General features: G+C 38.6%; 1 protein-coding gene across 4 annotated transcripts in view; it reads right to left on the reverse strand.

Moving 5' to 3' along the window:
* MYO5A (myosin VA) overlaps positions 1-13,364 on the reverse strand; it is a 205,890-nt gene that overhangs the window by 93,329 nt on the left and 99,197 nt on the right. For all 4 annotated transcript variants that reach the window (XM_086320975.1, XM_086320974.1, XM_086320973.1 and 1 more), the window contains exons 6-9: positions 10,914-11,057; positions 7,761-7,842; positions 7,028-7,135; positions 4,868-4,974 (exon numbers count right to left, since the gene is read on the reverse strand). In XM_086320975.1, the coding sequence (XP_086177101.1) occupies positions 4,868-4,974; positions 7,028-7,135; positions 7,761-7,842; positions 10,914-11,057 (441 nt within the window). The remainder of the gene's footprint in view (positions 1-4,867; positions 4,975-7,027; positions 7,136-7,760; positions 7,843-10,913; positions 11,058-13,364) is intronic.

The following is a 13,364-nucleotide window of genomic DNA, read 5'->3' on the forward strand; positions in this document are numbered from 1 at the left end:
ATCACCATCAACACGGATCAACTCCCTTGAATAAGCAGCTTATTTCACTCATTTATATATGAATTGTGTGACATTTAGAAGTGGATCAGCACTCTAAACATTTTATTTGAATGGTACTACCATTTTGTTGTAGGAGGTCAATGTTATTAACTGTTTGGTTCAAATGTTCTACAACTTAACTAATTTTTAGACTTCTTTACCTATCAGTAATTGAGAGAAGTCAGTAATATCCCACTAGACAGATCTGTCTTTTTATTCTTGTGGCAATCTTTTGCTTTATATATTTTGAGACTACATCATTAGGCACACGCAAGTTTAGAACTAGCGCATCTTCCTGGCGAATACACGTCTCTAGCAATACATAGTGACCCTATCTCTAGCGCTGCTTTTGGCCTCAAAGTCCATTTTGTCCAGTATCAATGCAGCTCTACCAGGTTTTTTCCTAGCTATTATGGTGTGTCCTTTCTCAACTTTTTACTTTCGAACTACCTGTACCTTTACTTTCCAGGAATGCTTCTTTCAAAAGTATATACCTGAATTCTAAAACTGGTCTGACAATCCATATTAACTAAAACATTGGCTTCATTTGTAATTATTTCTATTAATAACTTTTTTGGCCTTTACTTGTCCCTCCTTTTCTAAAAATTTCTCTTTCTTGCTATTTTTGGGATTATTTTTTTAGTTCATTTTCCTCTTTATTAGTTTGAAAGCTTCACTTTCTGTTTATGTTTTTATGATAGAAGAATTGATATATTAGCTAACTTAATGTAATTAAATAACATGAACTCCAAACACTCAATCCCAATCTATAAGCTTTGCTATCCAGTACTTTATTATCTTTTTGGGAGGAAGAAAGGGATGGTGATTCACTTTAGTTTTTTAAACTTTTTATTTTAAACTAAATTCAGACTAACAGAAAAGTTGCAAGAAAAGTACAAAGTATTCCCTCCACCCAGATTCCTTAAACATTAACATTTTACCAAGTTTGCTCTTTCTCTCTCACTCTTTCACATACGTTTGCTGCTGCTGCTGCTGCTAAGTCACTTCAGTAGTGGCCGACTCTGTGCGACCCCATAGACGGCAGCCCAGCAGGCTCCCCTGTCCCTGGGATTCTCCAGGCAAGAATTCTGGAGTGGGTTGCCATTTCCTTCTCCAATGCATGAAAGTGAAAAGGGAAGTGAAGTTGCCCAGTCATGTCCGACTCTTAGCGACCCCGTGGACTGCAGACCACCAGGCTCCTCCATCCATGGGACTTTCCAGGCAAGAGTACTGGAGTGGGTCGCCATTGCCTTCTCCTACATACATATTATTTTTCAGAGTCTTTTGAGGGCATGTTGCAAACATGATGCCCTTTTGATACTGAATACTCTACTGTGTATTTTCCTAAAATTATATAACTATAGTACAATGAATAAAATCAGAAAATTAGCAGTGATACAACCCTATTACCTAGTAAATTTTACTGACTGACCTAATAATGTCCTCTGAGGATAGGGTTGTTAGGGACCGGGATCCCACTTCTATGGTCCAGGATCCAGTCTAGGTTTGTACATTGAATTTAGTTATCTTATTTCATTAATCTCTATTAATTTGAGGAGCTCTTCACCCTTTTATTTCATTTTGTCTTTTGAGAACTTGATACTTTAGAAGGGTAGTGTGCCCCTCAGTTTGGGTCTGTATGATGTTGCCTCATGATCAGATTCGGCATGCCTTTTTGGTGGGAATACTAGAGAAGAGATGTGGTACCCTCCTCAGGATGCTGCATCAGAACTCATGCGATGCTGACTGGTTGCTTGGTTATGGGAATGTCTGTGAGGTTTCTCTACTACCTCTCCCTCTGTAATGAGTTTTTTGTAAAAAGTATTTTGTGGCCCAATACACTATTTGTGTCTGACTCTGTGCAACTCTATGGACTGTAGCCTGCTAGGCTCCTCTGTCCATGGGATTCTCCAGGCAAGAATACTGGAGTATTCTTGGGTTGCCATGCCCTCCTCCAGGGGATCTTCCCAAGCCAGGGACAGAACCTGCATCTTTTATATCTCATCTCCTGCATTGGCAGGTGGGTTCTTTACCACTAGTGCCCCCTGGGAAGCTCAATTCATAATAATTATTTTTTTTAATTAATCAAATTTTGCCCATTTTTTTATTGATTCACCATTCCCTCTGGAATTTTACATCTTGTATCCAGATCACTTTCCTTCTGTCTTAACCATGTCTTTTAATATTTCCTTTAGTGAGGGCCTATTGGTGACAAATTTTCACAAGTTTCTATTTGTCCAAAAACACATCTATCTTTTCCTCATTCTAAAAAGATATCTTTACTGGATATATGATTCTAAGTTAGTAATTATTTACTTAGAACACTGAAGATGGTCCACTGTTTTCTGACTCCTATTACTGCAGTTGGGAAGTGAGCAATCAGTTTAATTGCTACTTTTTCAACACTAGTATGTCTTATCTTTCTTTGTGTTTCAAGAGTTTTCTCTCTGCCTATGGTAGCATTATGGTGAGCCTAGAGGTGGGTTTCTTTTTATTTATTCTATCTGGGATTTTTTGTCCTTTCCAAATCTGTGGTGTAGTGTCATTTTCACAGGTTCTGAAATTTGTTAGTAATTACCTCCTCAAACATTTTGTCTGCCTCATTCTCTTCTTTCTTTCCCTTAGAAATTCTGATTAGATGAAAATTAGATTCTATTACTCCATTCTTCATCTCTTTTAACTATTGTTAAGGGCTCCATCTGTGGGTCCCATCTTGCATTTTGGATCATTTCTTCATGTCTGTCTTTCAGCTTATCACTTCTCTACTCAGTTATGTCAAATCTGCTATTAATTTCTTTCCGCATTCTTAGCAGGTTTGACTGCTATCTGTTGTTTTGCCTAGCTCTTTCTATTTTGTTTTATCATGAGATTTGAGATTTTTGACTATGAGTCAGTATTTCTTGTAACTCTTCTCATGGGACTCTGTTGAGGCCTGGATTGAAGGTGGATTTGCATTTGCTTCTGTCAAGCTTCCAGGGCACTACCAATCCAGGATCAATTTAAGCCAAGTTTTATGTATGTTGCTGTTGGGGACCATCCAGGAACTATGAAAACAAACTGGGAAATAAAGCTCATTGCTCTAAATTTTTAGGGAACTATTTCTGCCCTCCCTCCTCCCCTCCACCTAGTTTAGAGACTTGATTTTTCTTTGTACTCTTGGAGGAGGTGGTGAGCATGTTCCCCATTTAGGGTCTCAACTTTAGCAAAAGCTTGCCTTCCTGCTCCCCTGTTTGTAGGAGCCTGGGGCTCCGTTTTTTGTCCTCCGCACCCCACTTGGCTAGAAAACCACAGCTCAACGTCACTGGGTTCAGCAAACACTCCCAGGTGAGTCCGTGCTTCTGCTCTGTTCCAAGTTCCTATTTTCACTCAGTTTATATATACATTTAAATATTTCTTATGTATTTATTAAAGTTCTTATGCATTTATTATAAATATTTTTAGAATATAATTTATCCCGCATGAAGTGCGATCACAGCAACTAGTCCAAAACTGGTAAAAAACAAAGTCTCTTTTATTTTAAAAATGAGGAAACTAAGGTTCAGAGAAGCTAAGTAACTCACCCCAAAACATAGAGTGCATAAATAGTAAAGCTGAGATTGAACCCAGGCGGAGATGCTGAAATATGTATTTCTTTTTTTTTTTTTTTTCTAATTTTATTTTATTTTTAAACTTTGCATAATTGTATTAGTTTTGCCAAATATAAAAATGAATCCGCCACAGGTATACATATGTTCCCCATCCCGAACCCTCCTCCCTCCTCCCTCCCCATACCATCCCTCTGGGCCGTCCCAGTGCACCAGCCCCAAGCATCCAGCATCGTGCATCGAACCTGGACTGGCAACTCATTTCCTACATGATATTTTACATGTTTCATTGCCATTCTCCCAAATCTTCCCACCCTCTCCCTCTCCCACAGAGTCCATAAGACTGTTCTATACATCAGTGTCTCTTTTGCTGTCTCGTATAACTAAAGTCTAATTTACCCAAATTTAAGTCACATGAATTCATCTACATGTAGATTTGCAAATATCAACTTGGGTGTCTGAAGAGTGAAACATAAATCTCAGAATTGTTTCCTATTATAATCCTTGAGGAAGCAAGGTGGAAAAAGAATTAATTATATTAAAACTGCCTCCATTTTAATAAAGTTAAAAAAACACCTAATAAGTATCTACATGTATATGTGAGTGTGTGCATTGTGTGTGACCTTTGATAGGGGTGATCAGAAAATACTGCAAATCACAATGCCAATGAGAACATTCTGAGACTGTTAGGTTTTATTACAGTTTAAACAAATGAATTGAATTTTAATTCTCAGTGTGTAGTCATCTCTACATGGGGAAGAATATGTAAATCATAGTGAAGACACCATATCTCTCCAGTCATCTAATTCCTTTTCCCAGGAGTAATCACTGCTAACAATTTCTTCAGTAACTTTTAAACCATATTCCACAGGACAAATAAACTTATCAATTCTAGTATGTGTGTCATGGGCCAAACAAGCTCTTCACTGTAGACTCACCAATCCAACTTTCACATCGAATATTTCCCACCTCTGTTTATACAGCTCACACATATACCCAAGTTCTTTCCTTCCCCATCCCTCCCACACACACAAGCAATCACTGTGAACCAGGGATCTGAATCCACATTTCTTTATCGACGGTTCAAAATTCTACTCTAGACAGTGTATCTCTCCAGTAATTATCTCTCTGATAATTATTAATGTTAGTTAATAGAGAGACTTCAAACACATTGTTTCCATAAAGAATCAACAAAACTAAAACACAAATCAACTGTCATCACAGGAAGCTTGCTCTGAACTCACAGGGATTGTGCAGCTGTCTGAATCTCGAGACATAAACACAACATTGCCTAAGTGTAGGATGCCAGCAAGTATTCGGAAAATTCCCATCTGATGAGATTCACTAATTCCTGAAACAACAGAGTAAATGAACAGTGATTAATTTCAGAATAGGAACTAAACAATTAACGCATATAATTTAACTTTTTAAGAGTTTAATTTTTAACACTTGAATACTGCCAGATGCTGTACACATTATAATGTGCCATAGTTAACAACACTTTCACCTTTGTTGACCTTTACACATGATGCACTTTAGCACTGTGGTTTAGAGCATGGGCTGTGCAGTGAGACAGGCCTCAGCTGGAAGCCGGGCTCTGCTCCTGACCTGCCATCTCACATGGGCAGACACCTTCACCCTTCTAGTTTCTGATATGAGACACAGGGACATTAGAGACTATCTCAAAGGGAGTTTGTAAACATTAAAGGAGAAAATACACTTAGTAAAGTTAACACACTGTGTGACACATGGTAAGTGCTAAACAAATTCATCACATGATTTAAGTATCTCACTAACACTACTATTTAGCTCTACTCTAAATGCAAGTTGTGGCTCAGTAAGGTTGTTTTAAGTCAAATTATTCAATCACTTCTTTTAACTACAGACCAAGAATAATTCAAAGAGACCACACAATTAAAAATGTTCAGGCTGGTGCTATGCCCCAGCCTGACAAGTGAGTAAACAAAGAACTAGAGCAGGACCTGAAAGATCAGGCAGGATGAGAATGCAGGGCAGCCCTTGGTGTTTTACCAGATGACGCTTCACTCTTCAATAAGGTAAGATTTTCCAGAATATTAGATATATATTATGTTTAAGCAAAAATATTAAAATTATTTCCAAAAATGCAATCATATACAGGTAATTCACAGTTCATTTTACAAGGAATGTTTCTACCATCTCCTGCGTTATGACCTTTTCAAATTTGCAATTTTCTGTTTATAAATAGAGTTAGTACTGGAAGTAAAGCAGTGTTTCTCAAACTATAATATGCATATGTGAATCACCAATGGATCTGGTTAAAATGCAGATTCTAGTTTAGTAAGTCTGAGATTCTAAATTTTTACAAGCTCCATAGTGGTCCTGGATCATACTCTGATTGCTGCTGCTGCTCCTAAGTCGCTTCAGTCATGTCGGACTCTGTGCGACCCCATAGACGGCAGCCCACCAGGCTCCCCTGTCCCTGGGATTCTCCAGGCAAGAACACTGGAGTGGGTTGCCATTTCCTTCTCCAATGCATGAAAGTGAAAAGTGAAAGTGAAGTCGCTCAGTCATGTCCGACTCTTAGCGACCCCATGGACTGCAGCCTACCAGGCTCTCCATCCATGGGATTTTCCAGGCAAGAATACTCTTGATTAGCAATACTTTTAAATTAAATTAACTCATCTCAGGTTACTCCTCAAAATACCAATGTATGACTTTAGAGTTATTCATATGCTGACATTGAAATAAATAATTCAGCACTAAAAGTTGTATACTACATTTCTAAAGGTCAATTTATTTATATGTAGATCCAATATATTTTTTTTAAATCTAGAAACAAAAGAGTGACCTGAGCCATTTCAGAAACAAATAAACTACATGTAATACATTATTTTGTCACCAAGCCAGCTCAACCACATTTCCAGGCCACAAAAACACACCCAAAATGAAAAAAAAAACAAATACACAAAAAAATCCTACAAAATATAAGCTTCTGAATAGAAACCCATTCCATTCAGCTCTACATTTCAGATTTTGTAAAAATTTAAGTAAACAGTCCCATATCTTTCCCCTGAAGCCGTGAACGTATGTTTTAAATAGCTTTATTGAAGAATAATGTGCATATCATAAAACTCATCCATCTTAAGCATGCAATTCAAAAGTTTTGGGTAAATTTACAAAGTTGTACAATCATTACCATAACATATTTTCAGTATAGTTCCCATCATCCCCAAGAGAAATTCTATGCCCATTTGATGCCCAAATATTTTTTATGAAGAATGTTAAATCTGAAAAAAAAAAAAAAAGTTAAATCTCCCCCAAATTTTCACCACTTAATATGTAGCTAAGCCAATATTCCAAATCAAAGGTTGCTTGAGTCAGAGAGCTATTGCTCCCAAGAATTCAAGGATAAGATTACATACCTAGCAAAGTGCAGGCCTGCCTGGTATGTGCCATCTCCTTGGCATCATCTACTCCTTCAATCACAGGACTGCCACCTTGATTCGTGTAATGAAAGTTATTTGCATCTCCTGCAATTAAGGAAAAATTGTAAAAGATTTGCAGTCTATGAAAAGGCCTTGACTTCTACCCTTATGTCCACTCTGCTTTAGAGGCAGTGAAAGCACAATTAATTTTATAGAGTCTGGAGTCTGACTGTCTGTATTTTTAGTTACATTTTAATACAGGACTCAAATTAAATAATGGAGCAAAATGTTTGTAGAGTTTAAGTGAATAGTCCTTTCCTAAAGGTTTTATTTCAATCTACATGCTAGGATAATTTCTTCAAACACTTTCCTCCTTTCTTCATCAGAGACTTCATATGGTTCTACCACATAAACTCCTTTATATTTTCTTTCCTTTTAAACAAGGCAAATTTCAAACATACACAAAAGTAGAGAAACTAGTATAATGAGCCTTTGTGTACTCATCACACTCATCTTAAACAAGCATCAACTCAAGACTAATCTTGTTCCATTTATACAGCCACTTACCCCTTATCCATCCCATGGGTTATCTTGAGGCCAATTGTAGACCTCTTATTTCATCCATAAATATTTCAGTACAAGATAATCTTCTTTTTAAGAAGTAAAGTTATGAACTTGGAAATAAACAGAAGATAATACCAGCACAATAAATCTAATGTCATATTCATACCTAATCGCAGCACTTTAAATTCAGATAAGTCTGCTGAGGCACAAAGTTGATAGAAGATATGATAGTTTCTCTCCTCTTCTGCCTTTGAAATAAGAAGAGTTTTCAATTACAGAATTTTAATCTAAAACTCAGAAAAGTTTTATGTTTAATATCTATGATTATTGAAATGTGATTTATTAACTATGTGCATCTGTGTGTGTGTATCTGTTAGTCACATTCAACATAATATTTGTGATAGTAATGTTTTTTAAACTAGTAAACAGCTTGCTATATGGCACTGTCATAAGAGATCAGTGACTTTTGGGGAAAGTAAAATCTCTGTTGGCCCAATACTCATATTTCCTCACAGTACCTCTTAGATTCATGGTCTTCCTAACACTCTGGGGGAAAAAAGTCCCATCTTTCCCATATCTTAGACTGGACCATCTACTGTAGTTGTTTGTAAGAAATCCACAAATGCACTACATCATCCATATCAATTTAGATTATATATTTAAAAATCAATAAAAATATATTTCAAATAGAAGGTAAATTGTGTACAATTCTAAGACCATTTCTTAGTATTTTCTGACTGCCTTCTTCCACATATATACTTTCAAAATACAATGTAATAATACTGCTCATACAAAACTTAATTCTTATATTCTATCATCATATTCCTGAATTCTGCAGTGTATTCAGTTGACAGAAAGTGAAAGTAAAAGTCACTCAGTTGTGTCCGCTCTTCGCAAACCCATGGATTATACAGTACATTGAATTCTCCAGGCCAGAATACTGGAGTGGGTAGCCTTTCTCTTCTCCAAGGGATCTTCCCAACCCAGGGATTGAACCCAGGTCTCCAGCACTGCAGGCAGATTCTCTACCAGCTGAACTCAGTTGACAGAAGAATACAGCAAGTAAGGCCAAGGTCAGGTTTCATGCATAATGGGGGTTGGTGTCTGGTAAAGAAAACTTATTACATGGACAGAAGACCCTAAACAAAAAAACAATATACCAATGACTATAAGCACGAATAGGCAATAAGAGGGCTTCCCTCATAGTTCAGTTGGTAAAGAATCTGCCCACAATGCAGGAGACCTCGGTTCAATTCCTGGGTCAGGAAGATCCACTGGAAAGGGATAGGCTACCCACTCCAGTATTCTTGGGCTTCCCTGTGGCTCAGGTGGTAAAGAATCTTCCCATAATGTGGGAGACCTAGGTTTGATCCCTGGGTTGGGAAGATCCCCTGGAGAAGGGAAAGGCTACCCATTCCAGTATTCTGGCCTGGAGAATTCCATGAACGTGTATAGTCCATGGGGTCGCAAAGAGTTGGACACGACTGAGCCACGTTCACTTTTCAGGCAATATTTTAGGGGGTTCAGTACACAGACAACTAGAAAAGCTGGGGAATCTACAGAAATGCTTTGATAATCTTTGTACATGAAGGAATATCAAATATGTACTCTCTGTCTGACTCACTTTGATATAACCAAACATCCTCAATATTATATAGGCTTGACGGTTGGGGAAGAGCTAGAATTGCTTCACAGTTTCTAGACAAGAAGGGTTAGGCCCCACTACTAGCCTTTGGTCACCATACCAATTTTCCCTTTCATCATCTACCTATCAATCAAATCTGTACTATTTAGACTCAGTCTTCTCTTAGATCATATATTTCCCCCATTGTTTCTTCTGCCTACTAAATATTTTTTTAACCTATTCAAGCATACATGTGTATACAATAACACTGTTCTGCATGTATCTAGATATGAGAACAATGGAGGAGGGTAACTATTGCTTTACTATACAAATCAGGTATTACATTTCAGTTCAGTTCAGTCGCTCAGTCGTGTCTGACTCTTTGCGACCCCATGAACTGCAGCACGCCACGCCTCCCTGTCTGTCACCAATTCCCAGAGTTCACTCAAACGCACGTCCATCGAGTCAGTGATGTCATCCAGCCATCTCATCCTCTGTCGTCCGCTTCTCCTCCTGCCCCTAATCCCTCCCAGAATCAGGGTCTTTTCCAATGAGTCAACTCTTCGCATGAGGTGGCCAAAGCATTGGTGTTTCAGCTTTAGCATCAGTCCTTCCAAAGAACACCCAGGACTGATCTCCTTTAAAAGGGACTGGTTGGATCTCCTTGCAGTCCAAGGGACTCTCAAGAGTCTTCTCCAACACCACAGTTCACAGTATTACATTTAGGTAGCCATAAATCAGGCACATCCCTAAAGTCAAAGCCTGAATAGTTCTAGGCTGCCCAAACTCATGACTTTCAGTATGTTTTTCCTACACGTTCTAAACCTTAATAGACTTGTGTGATGGAAACTATAGACTCAGCTATATGGCAGGGCCAGGGCTATTGGAATCTCCACGAGGCAGGCGTCCAGTGAAGGAGCTAGAGGAACCCCATGTCACAGTTTGCAGTGGGTCACCAGGAGTCCTATACTAGGAGTTTTCCAGTGGTAAGTCCACATTTCCTGAGCATAAACATGTCTGTCAGTGTTGTAATATATAGTGTTTCCCATCTACAAATAAAAAAGGAGTAAGAGCAGGAGTTCCCTGGGGGTGGGGAGGATTCCAGATTTTCATTGCCAAGGCCTGGGTTCAATCCCAGGTTGGGGAACTGAGATCCTGGAAGCCACCCCCACTCCTGCTTTCAAAAGGACTAACAGCATATGTGTGAATGAAAGTCTTACACCAATACGTAGACTTGAGTGTGTTCTCTGACAGTGGTTCACAACTGAGTTATGAGGATCTATTAACTCCCAACATTCTACCTAAACAATACCATATTCTGAAAGAAAAGAAGGAAGGAAAAAGGTCAAGAACATTTTTCTGGAACTGAGTTCAAGCTATAACTCATTGAAGCATAGACCAATGTCTTCCCTATCAACTGGGAAATGTGACAGACAAGACTAAACTATCAGCACCTCTTCTTAACTAATCTTTTCGTACAAGCATCTGGAGGAAACAGCAAAAATCATTAAACCTAAATCACTGTCCAGTCCCAAGACTATTAGTCTAAGGGATATTCTCTGACAGGCATTGTTTCACATGTTTCAGTCCAGATGTAGTTTGTAGTAATACTGACATAACATGCTCAAGAGAATCTGGGAATAAAGTGAGCTCTGGAATGATACAGCAATCTGTATGTATACTGGCCTGGCTTACCTGGAACACCACTCTGGATTTCTCTAAAAGGTAAGTTCTCATATTGGCACCGATGATTCGATATCTCTTATCAAAACCAATCTCAATGTACTTCCCAAAACGGCTACTATTATCATTCCTGGTTGTTTTAGCATTTCCAATTGACTGAAAAACAAGGGGAAAAAAATACGGTTTTAGAAGTGTAATTCATGCCCTGACATGAACAGATTTGTTCAGGGAGAGACAGAACAGAGGTGAACACAACCCTTTAAAAGTGATTCTTTTAAAAACAGAACCAATTTTGCCTCTGCAAATCGCATGCTTTGTCACTGCACAATCACACAGGTATATACTAATAGTCGGTATCAGCCTTGTTATTTTCACACAAGTGATTTTCAGAAACAGCAGACAGGAGGCCAGCGGTTGGGAGGTCTTCACCATGGAAGAAGGCATGGAACACACTCATTCATGTCAGCAAAGGAAAAGAACGGATGGGACCAGGGGCTGCCTAGGCACAAGCCATCCTAGTTAAATAACTAAGTTTTTGATTTCTTGAAATGTAGTCTGTTTCATGTAAATAAACTGGCTAAGACAAACTAATATTTTCCTGGAAATATTGCCCTGGTGTTCAGGGTCTCTTTGTTTCAGCTGGATTGCTTATTAGTGGAGTGTTAGTAATTACCCCCTCAATTCAAAGCAATTTTCAGAAACCAGAGACAGTAAAATTTGGCTTTGAATTTGATAGTGGTATCTAACTTGTGAGACATCTGCTACAGAATGTAGAGAATGTAAATTTCTGCTAAATTTTTACTATAATCTTAAACACTTAAATGGCATATGCACTGCCTTCTGATTTAGGTGACATGCTTCTATAATTTTTACCTTCAAGGCAAAGCAAAAAGCATGCTACAGTTAGAAAAGCAAGGGTTCACACAGTGCATATATTAAACACTTAATTAGATAATTTCATATAATTAATATCTTTCCCTATGCAAAGCCTGTGACTACTAGGATTAGTACACTGAAACCGCAGCAGAAAGATATGAGAATGTTCTGCAGCATTAAGAAAGCAATATAAGAAAAAAAAAAAAAGGCAATACAAACACAAGTGATAAAAACAGTAGTAGCACAGCCACAAAAGTTAACACATTAGAATCTCTGATCAATCAAAGAAAACATGTTTAGTCTCTGGAATATGACAGGTATTATCCTATTCTGTTCTGACAATGAGAACACTGCTAAATTTAAGATTAACATTAAAGATGGAAAGAATGGCTGGAAACTACTTTTTCAGCAAAACTTGACACTACAAAATGCACAACAAAAATTTGTGTATCTCCATATACAATATATAGAGGAATCTCCATATATTCCTATTATTTTATTTTGTTTAGAAAATGAAACTAATGGATCAATGCAAAGTTTTCTTTCAACACAACACACTCTGTCAAAGAGCAGATGAGGTCACATGTGGTAGCAGTGGCAGAGCAGTGAGAGTCAATGAGTGCTTCCGGGGCACTGTCCTCAGCACCTTCCCCAGCAACTACGCGAGCTGGGAGAGGGTGGTCCACAGCTTCTCCTCCCTCCCAACTCCTATCCCAACCTCCACATGTCACCTCCCTTGGATCTCCTCAGAGTGTGGAGTGGACCTGCCAAAATCACTACACTCTGTGAGAAGAAGCAGTGAATTGCCAGGGTTGAAACAGATCCTTTTGTCTTTAAGTATAAGGTATATCAACATATAGCAAAGAATGGTAGAGGAGTAAATGAAATACAAGTCTGAAGATTTGGGTATCACAGCAGGCCCTACCACCAACTTGCATCATTTAATCCTCTGAAGAGCATTAGTGTCCTCATGTGTTAACTGACTAGAACAGACAAGCAGTAGTTGTTCAGTGGCTCAGTTGTGTAAGACTCTTTGCAACCCCATGGATTGCAACACGGAAGACTTCCCTGCCCTTCACCATCCCCCAGAGCCTGCTCAAACTCATGTCCATTGAGTTGATGATGCCATCCAACCATCTCGTCCTCTGTCATCCCCTTCTGCTCCTGTCTTCAATCTTTCCCCGGCATCAGGGTCTTTTCTAATGAGTCGGCTCTTTGCATCAGGTGGCCAAAGTACTGGATATTCAGCTTCAGCATCAGTCCTTCTAATGAATATTCAGGATTGACTTCCTTTAGGATTGACTGGTTTGGTCTCCTTGCAGTCCAAGGGATTCTCAAGAATCTTCTCCAAGACCACGGTTCAAAATCATCAATTCTTCGATGCTCAGCCTTCTTTATGGTCTAACTCTTACATCTCTATATGGCTACTGGAAAAACCATAGCTTTGACTAGAAAGACATTTGTCAGCAAAGTAATATCTCTGCTGTCTAGGTTTGTCATAGCTTTTCTTCCAAGGAGCAAGTGTCTTTTAATTTCATGGCTGCAGACACCATCTGCAGTGATTTCAAAGCCCAAGGAGCTGCTTTG

Source organism: Bos grunniens, chromosome 10 (genome assembly GCF_055505025.1).
Source record: "Bos grunniens cultivar Pamir isolate PY7600 chromosome 10, Bosgru_T2T1.0, whole genome shotgun sequence".
Lineage (NCBI taxonomy): Eukaryota > Metazoa > Chordata > Mammalia > Artiodactyla > Bovidae > Bos > Bos grunniens.